Source organism: Micromesistius poutassou, assembly GCF_964030765.1.
Source record: "Micromesistius poutassou genome assembly, chromosome: 9".
Taxonomy (NCBI): Eukaryota; Metazoa; Chordata; class Actinopteri; order Gadiformes; family Gadidae; genus Micromesistius; species Micromesistius poutassou.
This window is the reverse complement of record NC_140279.1, coordinates 5,407,765-5,430,487: the sequence shown is the minus strand read 5'-3', so window position 1 is coordinate 5,430,487 and position 22,723 is coordinate 5,407,765. Positions and strand designations below refer to the sequence as shown.

The 22,723-nt window shown below is 47.1% G+C and overlaps 2 protein-coding genes across 5 annotated transcripts in view; one reads left to right on the top strand and one right to left on the bottom strand.

Annotated features, from left to right (window-relative positions):
* Positions 1–22,723, top strand: part of mcf2l2 (MCF.2 cell line derived transforming sequence-like 2) — a 77,756-nt gene that overhangs the window by 17,052 nt on the left and 37,981 nt on the right. For 3 of the 4 annotated variants that reach the window (XM_084473178.1, XM_084473176.1, XM_084473179.1), the window contains exons 3-15: positions 7,526–7,640; positions 7,852–7,942; positions 8,389–8,508; positions 8,873–8,989; positions 9,459–9,608; positions 10,015–10,139; positions 10,710–10,824; positions 11,630–11,749; positions 12,346–12,537; positions 12,924–13,115; positions 13,746–13,932; positions 14,905–15,008; positions 15,184–15,272. In XM_084473178.1, the coding sequence (XP_084329304.1) occupies positions 7,526–7,640; positions 7,852–7,942; positions 8,389–8,508; positions 8,873–8,989; positions 9,459–9,608; positions 10,015–10,139; positions 10,710–10,824; positions 11,630–11,749; positions 12,346–12,537; positions 12,924–13,115; positions 13,746–13,932; positions 14,905–15,008; positions 15,184–15,272 (1,717 nt within the window). The remainder of the gene's footprint in view (positions 1–7,525; positions 7,641–7,851; positions 7,943–8,388; positions 8,509–8,872; positions 8,990–9,458; positions 9,609–10,014; positions 10,140–10,709; positions 10,825–11,629; positions 11,750–12,345; positions 12,538–12,923; positions 13,116–13,745; positions 13,933–14,904; positions 15,009–15,183; positions 15,273–22,723) is intronic. The other variant, XM_084473177.1, reaches the window with a different exon arrangement.
* On the bottom strand, positions 17,818–19,461 carry b3gnt5a (UDP-GlcNAc:betaGal beta-1,3-N-acetylglucosaminyltransferase 5a). The gene has a single exon (XM_084473180.1). It carries the CDS (start codon positions 19,218–19,220, stop codon positions 18,003–18,005), a length of 1,218 nt encoding a protein of 405 aa, XP_084329306.1. The 5' UTR covers positions 19,221–19,461; the 3' UTR covers positions 17,818–18,002.

The window sequence follows — 22,723 nt, the reverse complement described above, 5'->3', positions numbered from 1 at the left end:
AGATTCCGCCAAAATCACATCACACCACAGCAGACTCACGGACACCCGCACCCACCCGGCAAGGACATACGGCGGAACCACTGGTCCCACCCTCAAGCCCGAGGCCGCCTACACCAGTAGACCAGGGGAAGACTATAGCCAGTCACTACCCCACCTGTGAAATAATGTGCTGCCTGTTACACCACACAAAATGTCCCACCCCGCCTAGGTGCTGTATCCCACGCCAAGCCCACTGCCTCCCCCACTGAGAGTGGATCACACCAACATCAAAAAGGAGAGAAAAAAAAATAAATAAAAATAAATCCTATGGTATCACGCAACCATAACCTGCCCCATTGATTCTATCAGTCGGTGAACTGGTTTTCTAACCCTCCCCCTACGGGAACTTGCAACATCCTGCAACGTTGTGGAAATATCACAACCGTCACCCCCAAATGAAGGCATAGAACTGGACACAAAACGAGGGGCATGAACATTTAAACCACTCTGCTCTGCCTGTTGCGACTCTGACACTTCATCACTACTCATGTCCGACGTGTGCAAGCGACCACCAACCACTCCCACCTGCGCCTCAGACATGATAGATGACTCCGAGTCAGTTTCCACAGAGGAGTCCTCAACCTGACTTTCTTGGCTCACTGTCAAATCCACATCATGTACACTAGAGGAATAACTGTGTCCCTGATCTAATGGTCCGGACTCTGATTCGTCCCCATCCAGATCGATACTTGTATCCCCTTGCTCCACATCTTCCCCCACAGGGAGAAAACTGATGTCCAAAATCAAATTGCGATGCACTACTCTGACATCGCCTTCGTCATTTTCCACCCGGTACGTGTGAGTATGCGAATTCCTGTCCCTGACCGTGTACACCCTGGGGCTCCACTTATCGGCCAATTTCCTCTTTCCCAACACTCCCTTATTGGCAATAAGCACCCTAGCGCCCACGTCAATACAAGTTCCCTTGACTTTCCTATTGTAGCCCTTGGCCTGTCTGTCCTGTTCTTTCACTGCGTGTTCCTGTGCAATACCAGCCGCCTCATGAAGATGTGAAACTAGAGTACGCACATAGTTCTTGTAGTCCACAACTACTGGGTCATGCAGTACACGTTTGAACATGACATCCACAGGGAGCCTTGGGACTCGGCCAAACATGAGCTGGAATGGGGCATACCCTGTCGTTTCGTGCACCGTGGCGTTATACGCAAACGTAAGTGTTTGTATCTGCTGCGGCCACTTGTCCTTCTCCCTCAAGGGAAGAGACCGCAGCATTGAGCCCAACGTGCGGTTGAAGCGTTCTGTCCCCCCGTTACCCATGGGATGGTAAGCAGTAGTACGAGACTTTGTGACCCCTGCAAGCCTAAGTAGCTCTGCGATAAGCTCGCTTTCAAAATTAGCCCCTTGGTCAGTATGTATACGCTCAGGAAACCCATACACACAGAAGACATGGTCCCACAGTTTCTTAGCCACTTGCTTTGCTGTCTGATTCATGCATGGGAATGCGTGCGCCAACTTAGTGAAATGATCCGTGACTACCAGAACATCTACTGATTGCTGTTTGTTGTCCTCCGCACTCCAGAAATCTAAACAGACTAGCTCCATAGGGGCAGAAGTCCTGATACTTTCAAGCGGGGCGCGAGCCGAAGGCTCAGGGGTCTTAGCTAGGATACACCTTGGGCAACACTTAACGTATTCTTTAACATCCTGCTCCATTTTGGGCCAAAAGAAACGTTGCCTGGCCAGGTGTAACGTTCTAGCCTGTCCCTGATGCCCTGCTGTGTTGTGCAAACCATGCAACGCCTTTTCTTTCAAACTCTCAGGTAGAACAAACTGTTGCCTTCTTTGCTTGGTAAACTGGTCCTTAATGACCCGGTACAGGACACCATCGTGCACTTTGAGCCTTTCCCACTGCTTCATTAGCGCTAGGTCCCTAGCACTAAACCTGGCTCTCTCTCGCCTCGATGGGCGCCTCCTGCGGATGACAAACGGCACAATCCTAGAGATTGTATCGTCATGCTCCTGGCAACGCTGGAGCTCATCGAGTGTGAATACTGGCAGTGAGTCCTGTCCTGGCGGTACTAGTCCTTGTACTGACTGTGCCAACTCCACCGCCCTTGACCCCACAGCCACATCCCATTGATCATGACACTCTAAGACCGCCCTAACGGCGCCGCTGTCCCAACTCCCAGGTGACCCATGCCGGCTAGACACTTCACTACACTCTGGTTCCCCCACCTGCTGGCACAAGGCTTTCAACCGGAAAGTATCTTGGATGCCATCATAATCGACATCCTCTGCCTCTGTCAGTAAATGGTGATACTGTTCTGTGATGAGCCTATGACTCACTGGCCTAGCGAAAGGGTCCCTGCTGAGCATGTCCGCGACAACATTTTTCGTGCCCGCAATGTGTTTCAAGTCGAATGTGTACGGTGCTAGTTTGGACACCCACCGTTGCTCGCACGCGTCAAGTTTGGGTTTGGTCAAGATATAGGTGAGGGGGTTGTTGTCCGTCCATACTGTAAAATGGGTTCCCCTCAACTAGTGACTAAACTTGTCACACACACTCCACTTGAGTGCCAAGAATTCGAGCCGATGGGCCGGGTAATTCTTTTGCGAACTACTGAGGGTTTTACTTGCGAAAGCAATGGGGCGTGCTTTCTCCTCGCCTTCTGGCACCTGTGACAATACGGCTCCTAGGCCATCTAATGACGCGTCAATCGACAAAATAAGGGGTCGGGTGAAGTTTGGGTGCGACAGAACAACACAGTTTAGCAAACTGTTCTTCAAACTCTCCACTGCCCTGTCGCACTCATCAGTCCAATCAGCTGGGACAAGCCGGCGATATGACCCCACCTTCGAGTTCTTTTTCGTCCTTCCCCGCCTCTTTTGTCCACCCGTAAGTGCGAAAAGTGGTTTGGCTACGGCCGAACAATTTGGGTTGAAATGTTGGTAGTAAAATACCATGCCTAGAAACGACTTTATTCTCTTCACCGAGGGTGTGCAACCGTCATTCTCCATCAAATGTGCCTTGTTCATTTTTTGAATGGCCTCCACCTTTGATGGGTCTACGGACACTCCATTTCCATCTACAATATGTCCTAGGAACTTGATGGAAGACCGCAGTAAATAGCACTTTTTGGGGCTCAACTTCAAATGGTACTGCCTTAGTCGTTGAAAAACCACTTCCAGTCTCTCTAATGCTTCCTTCTCTGTCGGGGCAAACACAAGCAGGTCATCGAGGTAACACAACAGACTGCTGAAGTTCAAATCCCCAAAGATGCTAAGCATCATGCGCATAAATGATGCAGGGCTGTTGCAAAGCCCCATGGGCATCCTGTTGTACTCATAGAGCCCCATTGGAGTTGTGAATGCTGTGTACTTTTTGTCACCCTCCTCAACGGGAATATTGTAAAACCCGGAGGTCAGGTCCATTGTGCTAAAGTAGGCATTGCCGCCCAGCGCAGCTAAACAGTCGGCTTGATGCGGGAGCGGATGTGCATCCTTAAGGGTGCGCGCGTTTAGCCACCTAAAATCCGTGCACAACCTCAAACTTCCATCTTTTTTCCAAACCAACACTAGCAGAGACGCATACTCACTAGTAGACTTTTGGATAATCTCCTGCTCCTCCATCTCCGAGAGTACCTGCCGCAGCTTTTGGTACTGGGCCGGGGGCACCCGACGGTACGGCAATCGGAACGGCCTGTCATCTGTCAGCCGTATTCGGTGGGTAAAATCCTTGGCCTGGCCACAATCCAAAGTGTGTTTTGAAAAGACATCATTGTATTGTTCGAGCAGTTTAACTAACTTCTCCCTGCCTTCTGGACTTGCGTCACATCCGTCTATATCAACACCAGTGAGTCCGGCCTGCTGCAGACGCTCCTTGAGTTCCCCAACCTGGCTCTCAACAACTCCACCCTCGGAACTCCCTCTTTCAACCCTGCCGATGCCCTGGACAACATCAAAATCTTCCACTGCTAAGCAGGGGGACACATCCGCTAATTTGCAGTTCCTTCTCAGCACTATGGGTTTGTCAGCTAAGTTGGTAACCTTCATAGCCACCCATCCATCCCCCCACATGGACGCGAGAACGCGGGCAACCAGAATGTTACGAGGCATAGACTTGGACGTGGTCGGCTCCACAATGACTGCGCTACCCGGCGACATCGGAACATTTTTGGGTAACCTCCCCCAAACCAAATGCTCGGTCCTAGCCAATAACGTGACTGCCTGTCCCAACTTTAAGGTCCCTATTTTCTCCGGAGCATTCCCACCCCTCCAACGACAAGAGCTAGTCAGTAGGTCGAGGAACTGCTCACACTGCTTGGGTACACCGCCTTGGGACACCATGCGCCAGTAGTCATCGGTCGACTTCAGCTGGTGGGTAAGGTACCGGATAACGTTAGATCCGATTATCAACTCGTCACGCTGGCCTGGTACTACAAGAATGGGCACTATGCATTTTACACCATAGAGTTCCATCTCTACCTCATACATGCGCTTCGCCGTAGTCTTTACTCCCCCACAGCCTACCAGCACTACCTCCTCTTTCATCGCAGTCTCCGCGGGCAGCAACTTGTTGACCAACATCTGCTGTTCCACTTGCTCACTGAGAGTACACGCCATGGAACCTGAGTCTAGCATACCCTTGACCTGATATTGGTTGATCCTGACTGGGGTATAAAACAGCTCATCATAAGGCCCAATCCTCTGTGTGTTCTGTGCGATAATGTGTGCACCCGCCGGAGCCCCGGCGCATGCCTCCAGGTAGTGCTGTCTAATATCATTGATGGGGTTCTCGCTGACACCACCCGCACCTGTACCCCCGAGGCACGGGCCTACTAGTTTAACTCAGCCGAGTCATGTTGAGGCAAGGTATTCTGACCGCGGCGAGGGGGACGGTTTGGGCAGTTTCGAATCACGTGGTTTGGCTGAAAACACGACAAGCACAAGCGTTCTTTCCTGCAGTGCTCGGTGGTGGTATGCTCAGCGGACTTGCAGACTTTACATAACTGAGCCTGCATCTGATTTTGGGCACCAGGTCCATGTGTCTGTGTGTTTATGGGCCTGTTGGTTTCTTGTTTGTTTTGAGAAAGAACTCGGTCTAAAATGTTGACCAGCATTTCCATACAGCCCTCATCACATCTGGACTTTTCCATCACCCCACTTTCCTTTTCCATGTTGCCGTTCCTGTCCTGCTGAGCATCCGAGCCATTGAACGCTGGCGCTTGGGTGTGAATCCCCACACGCCTAGTGTGTGTTGTCCCCATCTCAATGTGATGGCGGTCGAGATGCTCTTGTATTTCACCGGCTGTCCAATGCTGGGGCGCTTTGAATTTAAACATGGCGGAGAGCGCAGGGTCTGGGCAGTATTTAACAAACATCATTGGTAACTCCTGACATGGGTCGTGAGTACGTCGGCCCGATCGCTCAAGAGCCTCCGCGGCAGCATCAGCTGCTTTGTTCAACCTCAACCAGTAAGCCATTGGAGTTTCGCTGGCAACCGGAATTGTGTTGTAAAAATCGGCCATAGGCATAGCGGATGATGAGTACCCACCGAAATGTCGCTTAAGCACATCAAAAATTAACTTTGGGTCGCTTTGTGTTTGTAACCCCACGCTGCTCCGCAGGGTTATTTTTACAACATCTCTAGCTTTACCCATCAACCTGCACATTACTTCAGTGTGCTGCTCGGACAGGGGCACTGCTCGTCTCTGGAGATATACCTCCATCATCTCCTGCCAATCATCAACTGTGAATTTATCTGACCCATCTCCCCGGAACACGGGTGGTTCTTTCACATCCGCCTGCATGACCAACCGAGCACCAGTCAGGTTAACATAGGTGGGCTCACCGGCTGTTTGGTCCGCCCCACATTGTACCCGGGCGCCACTAGCTCCTCCCACCCCCGCACCGCTCAACTGGTCTCTGATTTCCTGGCCTACTTGCTGTGCAATATTTGAAATCAACACACCCATGGCCGGGTCCCCTGCATTGGGAACACATGACAATGTTGGTGGATTGCTGGTTGGCAACTGGTCTTTAGCGCGCGTTGAACAAAAAGCTGGTGTCCCCACATCATATGTAGACACGCCCCTACGACCCTGAGGAGCCCCACCACTCTCATCGAGCTCTCTGTCCCAGCCGAGATCACTTGAGCTACCGTTACCGTCCATGTCAATTGAAACACTCATTTGGATATATTCCACCAAGATCGATGATAATAATAAAATTAATAAACCATGTGAAAAACTGAATTTCTATAAAATAGATTATTCTTAAATCACTATTTGAAATTGTCCACGCATCACAACAATGTTTCCTGAATGTTACCACACCTGGAGATCAAACAAAATTATATATATTATCCCTTTAAGAGTCCTACTTCTTATCTGCGTTGTGTTTTTTTCTTCTATTGTACAACCTCCTGTGACCGAATGGCGTCAGTCCACCACTCTTGCGATGATGATGCTGAAGAGCAGCGACGATCCGGGTCACGGCACCACTGTAACCGGCCTCATTCAAACAGCCTCCATCATGTGAAGACGGAGAAGTAGGACACAGGGTTGATCTCCACTCAAGCACTTTTATTTTCTCGGTGACCCACCAATTATCAGGTTGACAACAGACCACCGGACGTATTAATAATATAAACGTTTATAAAATCTCAATAAAAAACACAGAAATAAAACATACAAAGAAACCTCCAATGGGAAATGTACATACAGCGACCCACCTGTGTCACACAGAAACAGTAGGGGGCACAGCCGCCGTCAGATACACTTGTGGGAACCTGAACACAACGTGGTCGGATGAGATATATCAACGGGCATCCCACACATCGGCTGACACTACCCCCCACCCTCGCAATGTACATTGTCATCCATCGTATAAAACACATTTTAATGACAGTATGGCGGCAATATATACAATTAAACAGAATAGTATCAACATATGACACAGGAGCCACGAGGAGCGCGACTCACCAATTATCCGGTTGACAACAGACAACCGGACGTTGCGTCAACCGGCGTTACAGACACAGCGCGAACTCCCAAGACTTTTCAAAATAAAACACAAACACCACAACGGGTAATACAATAAAACTAAACCAATAAATGAATCGGGGCGGAATCTATAATACAACATACAACACTTGTTACACTAGCATGATTCAGCAGTTTAGGGATAACATTGTGCTAACTGTATAGACTCATAGTGTAGCATACTAAAGCACTAAAACATGTGTCAAATGTTTTCAAACTTGTCTATAATTGTTCAGACGCAACAATCAAAAAACCTTGATCGTAGAAATTTTACTTTGAAAGGCAAAAAACGTTTTTTGAGCTTAAATGTGCAAACCTCTCATTCCATGTGTCTCCCTTCTTTGCAGGATGAGTCTAATGGATGGCTCTTCAAAAATATGTGGTCACATGACCAATTTTTTCTATGGTTTTCTAGAAACAAGGGGTGGCACTACTTCCCCACTGGCACAACTTACCCCACTCTCCCCTATGTATTTTTGTAGGAGGGCGGGGCAAAGATGGCGCCCCCATTATCACGTTCCCAGAGTACACCGATTTTACCGATCTGCCTGATGAGGACTTCCTAAATGTGGTCACCTATCTGACCAGCATTCCCAGGTAAGATATTAAAGGGAAACCAGTGCATGAAGAAAAACACAGACACAGATCCATCAGTACACTCGATCAATCCATCCATATCCTGTATTTGAATGTCCTAATTGGCTTCGGGTCACGTCATCGCGTCTGTCCGTCCGTTTCGTCTCTCTGTGTGTCAGTACTGCAAACACAGGTTGGGTAATTGTCCTTGATTGCTTCCCGCTGTCTCTAGCCTGGACGCCGCCAGCATTGGCTTCGTGATCATCATTGACAGAAGGAAGGACAAGTGGACGTCTGTCAAGGCCTCCCTCACCAGGATAGCTGTAAGCATCGTTCTGCTACCACTAAACACACTAAACACACACAACCAAACACATGCACACACATGCGCACACACACACACACACACACACACACACACACACACACACACACATAAACACACACAACCATACACACATTTCAGCTTTATAAATTTCCATATTCCATATTCATTCTATATGATTGATACTTCTGACAGGGTGGTAGACCAAATGGAAGGATGGAAGAATGAATGGATGGAAGAATCAATTGATGGATACATTTACAAATAGATAGAAAGATGGATGCACAAGTGAATGGGGGCTTTAATGAATAGATAGATGATTAGATAGATGGATAGATAGATGGATATATAGATGGATGGAGGAGTAAATTGATAGAGCGATGGATGGACGGATAGCTTAGGAGACGTGGTTGTAATTGACGGGCTGACCTGTGTCTTACAAAGGGAGCGTTTCCTGGGAATCTCCAGCTGGTGCTGGTGTTGAGGCCGTCCAGGTTCTTGCAGAGGACCATAGCCGACATTGGCATCAAGATGCACAGGGACGACTTTAAAATGAAGGTACCGGTAAGCATGTTTTGCTACCAGTCCTGTATTAAAAACTGAATTCAATGAATTGCATGTATACCACTTTCGTCGCTCTTCCCCTCGCAAAAACCATTTCCCACTTAATGACTCATGTTTTAATAATGTCAGCCACACAGAGTATGCCTTTGTGGTGGCATTTGCTAAAATATGTGACATAAATAAATGACTTTGAGATTAATAATTTCTATGTTCTTTTTTATAGGCTGTTCTTAACTAAATACCAATGTTTTGACAATTATTGACAGATTGCTTGATAAGCAACTGTGTGTGTGTGTGTGTGTGTGTGTGTGTGTGTGTGTGTGTGTGTGTGTGTGTGTGTGTGTGTGTGTGGTGTGAATTGCAGATCGTAATGCTCAACTCGCTCTCGGACCTGCACGGCTACGTGGATAAGTGCCAGCTGACCTGTGAGCTCGGAGGAAGCCTGGACTACTGCCACAGCCAGTGGATCCACCACCGCACAGTGAGTCCAGGAAGAGTGCATGTCCACCACAATGCGTCTTTGTTGGGATTCACTGCTATTCCCTGCTGAAGGAAAAACACGATTATAACTCAATTTCTCAGGTCTACTGACTGCAGGCTAACAGTGAAACATCAATAATCGCTATTTAAAGGTATTCAGGAAAATCAACTCTATCTACAGATGCTGAATGTTTAGGATTTTGAAATTGACTGTGAAAAGAGTCAGCCATGGGCAGGCTTGTTCAATGTGACCGGCACACACCTAAGCCTCACCACACACCTACACCTAAGACAAGAGATGTACAATGTCACACAAGTTGTTATATTTTACAATGGTTACATTTCCTTTTGCGACAATGTACAATGTTACAAGAATTGTAGCATTTTAACTTCTTTAACATCTTTTAAACAGCCGTTCTGGTTCATAAGAGAAAGGATTCAAATTGACCCCCGACCCCAACCTGACGCAGGCTATCGAGAACTTTGCCGTCACGGTGAAGACCACAGCCAAGATGCTGCAGAAGTTTGGCACGGACCTGGCCGAAACGGAGCTGCCCAATGACGTGCTGTGCACCAAGGACCTCCTGGCCGCACACACCGAGAAACACACCACGCTCAAGGTGCATTGAAGGGCCCACACACACAGACCCACTCAGGACCGCCCACACACACACAAGCAGACATGCACATACAAAAGCACACACTAAGGCACACACACACACACATGTGCACTGCACACAGACACGTACGCGCGTGCGCACGCACATGCACGTTTTATGCACAAAAAACGATGGTGATCCATGTTAGAGAATGTATGTGGAATTATGTATTATGAGTGTGTATCAATATTTTTGACTAAGAATTGCATGTAATATTGCCTGTGTGTGCAATGTGTGTATATGAATGCATACAGCTACTAGTAGAGACTGGATTACCCTTACATGACCACATGTCCATCGTGTGCCTTTTTGAAGATGCAAGAAATGATATGAGAACCCTATGTTTTCTTTTGTTCTTTTTGTATAGGATGAATTGAAACTAGCACTAAAGCAGGGAACAACATTACTGGGTTGTATAAAGGAACAGTCTGCCAAATCAGAGAGCCACAAACTCAACCCAGACGAAATAGAGAACCAGACCACCGTAGAAAGGTAAGGGACCATGAAGGGTGTTTTTATTTATCGCAAAAAAAAAAACCACAGATCACCCATCACACGTTGAAAAGGTAAAAGTGCTACCATGTGTTTTTCTAACCATTTATACAACCGGCCAGCTGGCAGCACACACACTGTGTACCAATGGAAACTTTGAGCCACCTTTGACAGACATTCCCAGACTGTGCGTGGATACTAATTATTTGACTTTGATTTTGTTCCTGGGATTAGTTCTAAGGATGTCCCAGTCAGCAGTTATACCAATTATTATCTGCCATTTATTAGTTCTAAGCCCTAATGATCCTGCATACTAAAAGATAAATTTCATGCTAGTTTAAATAGAGAGTGTTTTCACACAAAATGTTTGTTTATTTTATATTTTTACACCTTCATGTTGTTTTACCACTGTGTGTTTGTGTGCTTGGGTGTGTTTGTGTGTGTTTGTGTGCTTGGGTGTGTTTGTGTGTGTGTGTGTGTGTGTGTGTGTGTGTGTGTGTGTGTGTGCATGTGTGTGTGTGTGTGTGTGTGTGTGTGTGTGTGTGTGTGTGTGTGTGTGTCTATTTCTAGGCTGTTAGCGCAGCTGGACGAGACAGAAAATGCCTTTGAGCAGTTCTGGTCCAAACACCATCTGAAACTGGAACAGTGTTTGCAGTTGCGACACTTTGAACAGGACTACAGAGAGGTGAAACTAAAAGTGCATTAAGGGCTAACACTTTGTGTATGACCACTCTGCCTTCCCTCTGTCCACAGCCATTATCACGGAAACAAGTGTGTTATTGTAACCCTGTAGAGTTCCCCATCCAAGGTAAGGGACATGTTAGTGAAGCTGCGGACAGAGTTCAGCCAAGTACAGAAACAAAGTGGGAAAGACAAAAAAGGAGGAAACAGAACTGGAGAAATGTAACTACTGTATCAATTCAATTCTCCAGTTCCTCATTTTACTTCTACAGGCTAATAGCACGGGCATGTGAGCAGGTGTGATAGATTTCCACTGCATAATTAAGGTCTGATTCCCTCTATTCCCTGCATTACTTGAGATGTCTAAACGGTCTCGTACCTCACTGTCACTGTAACACTAACTAGTGCTTAGCATTCATGTTCACATTGAAACCAGGATATAAGTATGGTTCTAGAAGTAATGAAAATAAACTCTAAAAAGGCTAATAAAATTAATAAAATAAGTCAATTATAAATATTTTGCCTGTCAGGGTTGGTTAATGCTATAGTATAGCTATAGTAACAGTATTAATGTGTACATATATATAACAAAAATATATTGTCAGCATGCAATTCTGCATGCAATTCAGAGTCTGAACCAAATTATTAATTCCCCATTATAGGTGGTCCTTTACAAGAATACTTATGCTGACAATGATTTGGGTTAATTATGGTTAAGAGGCTGTTGTGACATTTTAGTTGCAGCAAGTGAACTTTTCTTTATTTTCTTGCTTCTTGCTTCTCCTGCTCTCCCCTGTTCCCTCATCCAGGTCAAATTATCCTTGGATAGTTTAATGGAAGCGCTTAACGGCCTTTCCGATATTGGGGATTGTGTGGCAAGAGTGGAATATCTGCTGAAGGAACTGAAGTCTTTAGAAGAAAAGGCCAAGGTACGCACACACACACACACGCGCATGCGCGCGCGCGCACACAGGCAGTCGGACAAGCAAGCGCATTCACACACATGCACACATAGGCACACACGTACACACACATGCACACTCCCATTCATAGCTCAGCATGTGAGCACATGCACACACACACTGAACAAACACAGCCACTACTTTTTCTCTCAGTTCATGGGGAAATGCAAACATACACTGATACATCCTCAACAGCTTATTCATTGTGATATGTAAATGTGGCACACTACCCAAATCCTTACCCTAATAGCCGTCAGTACACACTGTTCACAGAGGTTTATGTAAACACACACACACACACACACACACACACTGAAAAAACACGGACACTACCTTTTCATGAGGAAATACAAACATACTGTACACTGAAACTTGCTGAACAGCTTATTTATTGCGATATGTAAATGTTTATAGTTGCACACACACACACACACACACACACACACACACACACTTGGCGTTTGGCCCCTCACCTCCCCACTGAGCCTACCACCCCCATCACCCCGCCCTGTCACCGCCTTGTCACCATGTCCCCGTGTGCCCCCCCCCCCCCCCGGATCTAGGCCACAGTGGAGGAGGCCCACCTCCACGCCTCCCACGGCGACCAGCTGATCCAGAGCAACCACTACGCCGTGGACTCCATCAGGCCCAAGTGCGTGGAGCTGCGGCGCGTCTGCGATGACTTCAGCAACGAGGCCCGCAAGAAGACGGACGTCCTGTCCAAGTCGCTGCAGATACACCGCGGCATCGATAAGGTTAGGAGGGGAGTGGCGGCTGCCCTGTGCCCGGTAGCCGTTCTTGCGTTTCGTTGGGTTTGCGTGTGAGGGGTGACAAACACAACTTCTCCTCCCAGTTGAACTCATTCATGTTGCCGTTGCAGAGCCATGGGGTTATGAGCATGTTGTGAGCGTTTGGGGTTGAATTATGCATCACTCCGCCTACTCACTTCATATATAATTCATCAATTAACAAATATTTGTCGGATATAAAGCCCAGACTAAAAATCTTTCATTTATTAAGTTGAAGCAACTAGACACTAAAAGGAGGTGAATATAATTTGTAAGGACAATTTAAACTAGATGAAAAAAACTTGCAGTATAATTCATCTTCGTCTCTCCCTCCCCCCCCGCCACCTGTCCAGGTGAACCAGTGGTGTGAGTCCGGTGTTTTCCTGCTGGCGTCCCAGGCCGTGGACAAGTGTCAGTCACAGGAAGGGGCGGAGTCAGGGCTGGCGGACATCGAGCGTTTCCAGGAGACAGCCAATGAGAAGCAGCTGACGGAGCTCCGGAACATCCACAACCAGTACGAGATGGTGCTCTCAGAAGACATCAAGGTAACAAACGGAATCCTAGCCCCCCGACTTTCAGGAAATTAAAGGGGACATATTATACCACCAGGTGTGAGTGTGATTAGCCGTTACAAGTTTTGAAAATCTGCCTCTTCTGACATCACAAGTGGGCGTGTCCACCTAGATGTATGACGGATAGATGAGCAATGTTTGCTACAGTCCACTGGGTAGGCTGGTAGACCGATCTATCCAGCACACATCTAGGTGGACCCACCCACTTGTGATGTCAGAAGAGGCAGATTTTATAAATGGCTTGTAACGGCTAATCACACTCACCTGGTGGTATAATATGTCGCCTTTAAAGTCCTCTACAGTGTTTTCAATCCAACATCTGGATTTGGCTAACATGCATACAGCTCAATCATTTGCATACAAATGATTGAGATTGCCTGGTTGACTGCCAAAATATAAAATTCTTATCTTATCGAAATTCCAGGAAAGGCGTGACCCCACCTATATACACACACACACACACACACAAGATAGCTTGTATGTGTGTGCATTTAAAGAAAGGTTTTAAGAATATAATAAAACATAGTGAAACGAATCACATGAACCAAAATACCCAAACTCCCAGCCGCATACATGTATTGACCTACCATCTCCCTACCACAGGCCAGTGTACTGAAGGCCCTGAAGAGGCTGGAAGACGTCCAAGAGATGCTTGAGAAGCGACACGCTAGTCTGAAGAAGCTGTCGGCCAAACAGACCAGGCCTGTGCAGCCCGTGGCCCCACGCCCCGAGTCTTCCCCTAAGAGACCCCCCCTAAAGAACCAATCCAGGACCCCAGTGGCCCCGCAGTGTAAGCCACCTAATCTTCTCATGAGGCCAAGTGGGACATCTTCAATATTGCACTCAAAGGATCTTGCCTTGGTTTGTTAAGACCCCGGGTTACACCCCTTTGGGCTGTGTAGCCGTTCAAATCGGAAATTGTGGAAATTTGCATTATCAGCTGCCCTGGCCTGCCTAAGTTGGAGATTTGTTTGTTTGATTAGACTTTTTTTCTGCTCTTGCAGCACTGCTCTCACTGACACACACACACATGTATTTTATTGTATTTTGCAAGACTGTCGTCTTTATTTCTTTATTTGCACTATCGTCCTATGTGTAGGGACCCTAGTCATGCTACTGCAGAGGTTTGGTGCTATTTTGAGCAATATCAGTGGTTAATAAATGCAGATTTGGAAGCGTTCGCTGTGCCCCTAGCCAATAACATGGAAGCCAACAGACCCCTCTCTGCTCCGGGCAAGCTCTATACTCGATCATCAACGACAAAAGGTGTCTGGAGGGCTTATTTTATGGGTCTTCATGCCGAAAAAGACCCTGGGTTAAACTTTCGCCGGAACTACACTTTAATTATGCTGGTTGAACGAATATCATGGGTGATTTAAATCTAATTGTCAAAAATTAACCAGCCAAATCCTTTATGGACAACACTGTGAGTATGAAACCAGGGCCACAATCAGCAATTAAAGCAAACAGTTTTCGAGAGGGGCCGGGATGTTTTGCAATTTCCATTTTGTATTTTCATATTTTATTGTCTGGGCCCTCGGGTTAATATTATCAGTGTCTGCTGCCAACTCTAAATACAAACAAAAGAAACTAAACCGAGAAGAATGAACCTACATATAAGCAACAATGCACAATTGAAAAACAATTCCAAATAATAAAATGTGTTGTCTAAATTATAAGAAAAAAAAAGAAAGAAAAAAAATCACATCATGCTACGTTAAAGGCCTTAAACAAACATTAACTACATTCCTCTCTGTTCTAGCTCTCGCCCGCAGAGTGTCAGACAACACAAACAGCAGCAAGCAGCCAGCCGAGGCAGACCCTAACAAGAAAAAGAACATACGCAAGGCAAAGGGGGGCCTCAAGGTGACCTTTGCCATGTTAGCCGCACACACACGCATTCATCTGCATTTAAATTGGTAACACAATACATCAATGACAAACAGCTGCCATATCCATTTGTACCCGGAAATACATTTGCAAATTGTGTGTGTGTGTGTGTGTGTGTGTGTGTGTGTGTGTGTGTGTGTGTGTGTGTCAGATTGAGGTGATGCATGAAGCAAGCCAGGGTGGTTCCACACACGTGGTGCCTTCTTCAGAGACTGAAGAGAGCCTCTCCAACAGACGCAGGTAAGTGACCACAAAAAAAAAAAAACACAGAAAAAACAACACCACTAACCCTGGAGAGAGAGAGAGAGAAAGAGAGAGAGAGAGAGAGAGAGAGAGAGAGAGAGAGAGAGAGAGAGAGAAAACAGGAAAAAAAACAAAAGTGTTGGCCCTGTGGTGTGGCCCAGTTATGGTGTGAGAGTCTCAACGTTGATGTGAGAAATAAGTTTGTAGCAATGTCTGTGAGTGCACACCACCTAGGTGCGTGTACTCACACCTAGTGCAGCGTGTTGCCGTTGCAAATCCAGGCTTATTGTAATTTTGCATATAATGCTACATGGACCTGCTGCTCCATGTTTCCATGCAGGGGATCTCTCTCTCTCTGAGTGTGTGCGGTGATGACTGGTTTAACCTGTGCAAATTGACTACTCAATGTGCAACAGGTGTGCAGTCTCACCCAGCCCCAGAGTCCAATCAGTCTGACTCTGGGCCAGGTGAGGCTGCGTAAACCAGCCGTCATCCACACGTACTCCCACAGACTTGGGCCCCGTCCCATTACTCTCCCCTTAATGAGAACACTTGCTTTGAGTTCTCTCCACAGTAATCTCCCCTCAAAGAGCAAAGTGAGAGTGAAGATCTTTCCCTATGAAATGGGACACCACTATAATTCATATTATGCAAATGAGCGTAGCAAACGTGCTCCCCTACGTCACGTGCAGCATCGATGTGTCTACACTACAGGAAGAAGCCTACTACTATTTTCATTCACGTTTGAAAATGTGACCCTTGTGTCGAAAATAAGACGACCTACACATTCAGATTGTATAGTTAGATCCAGTCTATGGTTAAATAATTTAACATAACTGTTCGAGAAACATGGAAAAATTGCCACTTGCTGAGTTCACAAGGTATCCTGGGTAATTCGTGATACTCCCATAGCTGCAAGTGAGGTACCGAGCAGGCTAGCTGCCAAGGGGTGATTTTAAGGGAAAATAGGCACTCCCTCTTGCTCCCTAAGTATTGGAACACCCTACCCCTCCGCGGGAATGTGCAAATTCTAGGGCTAGGGCTCAAATTCTAGGGCTAGGGCTCAAATTCTAGGGCTAGGGCTCAAATTCTAGGGCTAGGGCTCAAATCTAGGGCTAGGGGGAGGAATGGGACGGGGTCTTGATTTCTTTAGCTGCAGGATCAAGATAGATATATCCTAACAATATGCGTTTTGAGATATATCAATGTGTTGCAATTGGAAACATTTATATGAAATTGGGGTTGATTGTAAACAGCCATAAAGAAAGCCAAGAGAGAGCATTATGTACCGAGGAATACAGAAACAATCCTTTTTTTTTTCGAAACCTACTATTCAATGGGGCGAGGATAAGAGAGGGGAAGTAAAGAGAGAAAGAGAGTCATTGAAAGTGGTATTATCAAGTCACCAGGGAGATTTTACCTAGCACCTTGGTGGCAGGAATGAAATGAAAAAAGAAAAGGAGAGTGAGAAGGGGGTTTTGGTGCACTGGTAGCACTTGGGAGCGAGAGAGGGAGCGGGGGAGAGAGAGGGGGGAAGAGAGAGAGGGGAAGAGAGCATGAGAGATTGTGGAAGAAAGAGCGAGAGCAGAAGAGAGAGAGCGAGGGCGAAAAAGAGAGGCAGGGGGGTAGGGGAGGGCAGACAGCCACACACCAGACAAAGATGGAACGCTCCCACGTCAAGCAGGGCCTGTTGGGGTTACGGAGAACGAGACGGAGAGAGAAAACGGTCGGCAATAAATCTCTGACATCCTTCCCTTTGCCTCGCCAAAAAACCTCCTGTGATGACGATGATGCATGGCCTTGTCATAATTACTCCGCTCCCTGGCTAAGCAGCAGCAGCTTCGGACAAAAGAAAAAGTACATCCGAGGGAAACGGGTAGAAGTTAAACAAAGAAACCATTGCTTTTAATGATTTGATGAAATGACAAGTGTGCTCCCCGTTCATTTCAGACCCTTGCCCCTACACTCTGTATAGTCACCCAGACATAGGGATACATCACTGCAGTAGTAGCCGGTTGGTTGCAAGCGGCACATATTCACTACGGTTGGAAACGTATAATGCAGACTTAATAATACAGATTAATATTCATAATACTGAGTAAACTGACACTCATACAGTTGCCTGGATACAGATAGGGATACTTGGAATGCTAGTATCATGTGCAGTACGTGATACAGAGGAGTCTTACAAATAAGTAACTAATGCTTAATTTTCCACCTCTGGGATATGCCCAGCGTTTAAATGGTTTTACTCAGGTCTCATGACCTGACTTATATGGCTATATAAGTATCAGAAAGTATCAGAAAGTAAACTTGTATTTATATATAGAGCGAAAAGAGAAGTCTTCCAGGGAATAGGTAACTAAACATAGTAGCTTCCAACACCGGCCTGCTTGTTTGGGGGGTTAATCAGTGTGGCAAATCTCAAAAATCAAAGCAGTAACGGTCACATGGTTTCTGCTACCTCCCACAAGATGAGGACAACAAACAAATACACATTGTTTAGAAGATCATCTCTTTGGTCTTTAATTCAATGGGGATAACACAACAGCAAATAATTGCAAAGCAGAAAAAAAGAAAAAATGAGATAAATATATAAAAAACAGTGCATGATAATTGTGGTAGTACAGCAACCTTCAAGTACAGTGTTTTATTCTGACCTTTTTGGACACATGATGTTCTCCCGATCAGACGCTAATGTCATAGCTGCACCAGAGGTCCGCCCGCTCAGGTGAAGGCCGCCATGCAGGAATAAGTGCTCTCATGGTGGGGCCGGCAGAGCAGCGCGGCCCTCACCGCGGTGCAGTACGTATCCCCCAGCGTCCACGTGGCCGACCGCGTTAGCTCGCGGTCGGTCGTGGAGCGCCACAGTGCGTACATGTCCGTCTCGTGGCCGTGGGACGTGATCATGTGGTCGAAAATGCACGGGTGGTGCTGTGCCTTCCCCTCGCCCGAAAAGTAGGCGTGGTCCAGGGGGGAGACCCCCGCCACGCTGGCGCACATCCCCATGAACACGTCGTCGATGTACATGGAGGAGCGGAGCGCCAGCGTGGCGTCGTAGATCTTGGCCGCCACGTCGCCGGAGACCACGTACCCGGCGCCGGCCGTGTAGTCCGGGAAGCACGGCAAGGGGTACAGCTCGCGGGAGACGTAGTATTTGCTGCTCTTCCGGCGGTTGGGGGGCGCCCCTCTGTGCACGTGGCCCGCCCACACGTCCCGCCCGCCGCCCGGCGAGTCCAGCAGACCCCGCAGGTACCTCAGCAGGTTGGGCACGTGCACGAACACGTCGTCGTCGGCCGACATGAGGAAGCGCGCGCCGGGGCAGTGGCGGCGGGCCCACCGGAACTGCAGCACCAGCTTGGCCGTGAGGTTGTGGAAGGTGTCGGCGAAGTCCTGCTGGATCAGGTCGCCGTGGGCCCGGTCCTCGCGGAGCAGGGCCTCCTGAACCCGGAGGCGGCGGTGTTGGCCTCCGCCCAGGTCAGGGTATGCGCCCAGGGCGAACAGCACGCGCACCCGCTCGCCCAGCCGGCCCCGCGCAAAGGTCTCGTTGCCCCACGTGTCGCGGATGGCCCGGCGTTGCGCTGAGTTCTCGGGCGACGTTTTGACAAAAAGGAGCAGGAGCACTCGGTCCCGCCCTCCGTCACCGCCGCCGCCGCCGCCACCACATTTGTCCGGGTGGTTGATGAGGTAAGGGTAGCCGGTCATCCCGCCGTCATCATGACCCGTCTTGGGGCCGTCGTGGCGGCGGTGGGCGGCGCCAGCGAAGCCGAAGGTGGCGTTGAAGTCAAACTTGTTGACGAGGTAACGGTAGCAGTAAGAGCGCACGTGCCTGATGAAGTGGTGGTCCAGCGGCTCCCAGCCCACCAGCACCACACACAGGACCAGGCTGGCGGCCAACAGCTGCACGCATCGGCACTTGGTGATTCGCCGGAAATTGATAAACATCACTTATGCCTCTGCTACTTGACTCTGCTGGGATGCTCAGTTTTTTCACGCTGTTTTCTGATGCAGTTCTCGACGCAATGTGCAAGTGACTGTTTTGTTCGTCTCATGGTGTGAGAAAAAACACTGATCACCCCATAGGATGTCAAACATCAGCCCTGCTCATTTCCTTTCTCTCACCACTTCTCTCGCTCTTCTGGTACCACTTGTTGTGGGGGGGAGGGCTGGGGGGGAGGGCTGGGGGAAAGTGGGGCGTCAGCCTTGGCCGCTCATCTGTTGGTCAAAGCAACAAAGAATAGCCAGAATTAGTTGTAAGCTCATTCACTTGTGTGGAAGTTTTGTTGACAAAACTTTGCTCCGCAAAGTATGACAAAAACATTAAGACCTTTTAAAACTGCTTTCAAAAGAATCAATCACTTTATCTCCTTCCTAATTCAACATCCACATTTTGTGTTGCGCCAACGTTTAGGTTACAGTAAACACACGCCGCTGCACCGCTACCACTGCGTCCACTTCTGAACCATCAGCCAAATTGCCCTTCTTAAAAGTATAAACACAACTATGAACATGCAAATATCAAGAAATATGTTGCAGTTTGTCTTTTGACTCGCTTGCAAAATCTGCGATGGGACTGAGGAATGAAGAGAGCTCCGGTGATTTTTAATAGTTCAAAATCGCTGTCAATCAAATGGCACCTCAGTCTTTCGCAGACCCTCCAATCATCACGCAGAAGCCCAGAGATGCTGAGCGTCCGTGGGATGGATATAATAGCAGCATTATCCAATGACTGTCGACTTTCGATTAACTAAAAAAAGCTGTTCTATTGTAACATATTTCAGCGATAATATTCTCCCATAGCCACAGTACTGAGTAAACATAACATAAGCTGTAAGACTTGCGCATAGCCACAACCAGGCAGCAGCTGATCATACATAGATGAAGGGGGCGAGCTTTTAAAGCCACAGAACACGCCCACCTCTACCTGCCTATTTAACTCGGACTCCGCCATTTTAGAATCAGAATCTCTTGGGCGGCGTATCGATTAGATGTAAAGCTTAGAGACGCTCCGCGCGTGTTATATACAATCCCTCTCCTTTTGTTTCATAGACGATAGACAATAGACCAACCACCTTAACCCAATAAAGTGAGTTAAAAGCGATCCTGTCTCGGCGGCCTTTCCTGGACTAAAATATCATAACACTATGCAGCCCCATTGAAGTGGATGGACACTGAGCTTCAACAGGAAAATGCACTGTGACACTCAGGGAATGTATGAGAAGGAAATCAGGTCAGTCGACCTGCGATAAGCAGCTGATTCTGAACGAACTCGTCTTCGAGATGGACGTGTCCTAATGCATTTTTAGTCAATGAAATGTTAACACAACAGTATATATTTAACCATTTAATTTTGAAATTTTAGGGGAAGCTGAGCTTCCCTTGCAGTCTTAGAGAAATTTGGTTGGTTTTTAAAGTGAGGGAGGAAGGACTGCACGCTTGGATGCCATTGGCCTGCTTGCACTGTTAGTGCTACTTGACTCTGCTGGGATGCTCAGTTTTTTCACGCTGTTTTCTGATGCAGTTCTCGACGCAATGTGCAAGTGACTGTTTTGTTCGTCTCATGGTGTGAGAAAAAACACTGATCACCCCATAGGATGTCAAACATCAGCCCTGCTCATTTCCTTTCTCTCACCTCTTCTGGTACCACTTGTTGTGGGGGGGAGGGCTGGGGGGGGGGGGGGGGAAGTGGGGCGTCAGCCTTGGCAGCTCATCTGTTGGTCAAAGCAACAAAGAATAGCCAGAATTAGTTGTAAGCTCATTCACTTGTGTGGAAGTTTTGTTGACAAAACTTTGCTCCGCAAAGTATGACAAAAACATTAAGACCTTTTAAAACTGCTTTCAAAAGAATCAATCACTTTATCTCCTTCCTAATTCAACATCCACATTTTGTGTTGCGCCAACGTTTAGGTTACAGTAAACACACGCCGCTGCACCGCTACCACTGCGTCCACTTCTGAACCATCAGCCAAATTGCCCTTCTTAAAAGTATAAACACAACTATGAACATGAACAAGGACTACATCCTGACACGACTCATAAAAATCGCCGATGCTGACAGACAGGATAATCCTTTAGGCTCTAACCTACGCGCATCGCTGGAGTTGATTCGAAGAAGCCGACCCTAGTTTGTGAAAAGTTTACCGACCCGCATGCAGCTGAAACAGTTCCCCTAACGCGTCCGGCGGCCAGGCGCTCCGGGTATTTATTTATCTCCGTTTGGGTATTATGTCTGGCTACTACTCACGTGAGGTAAAGCAGACGTCCTCATAACGTCATGAACCAGACCTTTAGGGTTGCCAACTTTTTGTTTTTGGCCGGAGTGAGACTCTGTATAATTTTATGATGTTACAACGACAGATCTAACGGGTATTTTTCTTTTTTGGCGTGACATTTGTTGCGTGTGCGTGAGAGCGTGACCAGGGGCGTTTCTAGGTTTCTGAAACACCCGGGGCTCAGCCCAGAGGGAAAAGGATAAAAAAGAAGAAGTTGTATGCTCTATTGCACAGTGCAGCAGTATATATATATATATATATATATAAATAAATATATATATATATATATATATATATTATCAGTGGCAGCTGCTTTCAAAAAGGGGAAGCTCATTTCCGGCCTACATCATATAAATTGTCAATTTATGTATATGTAAATTATCCTCTCTGTTCCTTTTCAATGAAATGCTCTATCATACCAACTAACTGTCTTTTTCAGTGACTTGACCAGTGTCCTCTGTGGCCAGCAGAGCTAGGCTGCTTAAACAGCCTTGGCCTTGTGTTACGGGTGTAGGACTTGAGCCGCTTTAAACAGGAAAAGCTCATTTATATACCTGCAGATGTAGCTCAAATTGTTGCCACTAATGAGAACAGTTTGTAAAGCTGAGGCATTGCACTATCCAACTCCATGTCTTTAAGGAACACCAAGAAATCACACAGCTTTCCCTTGTCACCCTGCAAGTACTGATCTGAATACAGGACTTGAAATTCAGACCTCAGGCTCCCTGAATCAAAGTGATGGCCAACTATCAAAACGATATTAAACTTGAACAAGGCAATGTGGGAATTATGTTAGACTGAAGCAAGGAATTGTGTGAATAAGTGTATGAAATGTATGATGAAAATTGTCAAGCAATTTCGCCAAGCAAATATCAAGAAATATGTTGCAGTTTGTCTTTTGACTCGCTTGCAAAATCTGCGATGGGACTGAGGAATGAAGAGAGCTCCGGTGATTTTTAATAGTTCAAAATCGCTGTCAATCAAATGGCACCTCAGTCTTTCGCAGACCCTCCAATCATCACGCAGAAGCCCAGAGATGCTGAGCGTCCGTGGGATGGATATAATAGCAGCATTATCCAATGACTGTCGACTTTCGATTAACTAAAAAAAGCTGTTCTATTGTAACATATTTCAGCGATAATATTCTCCCATAGCCACAGTACTGAGTAAACATAA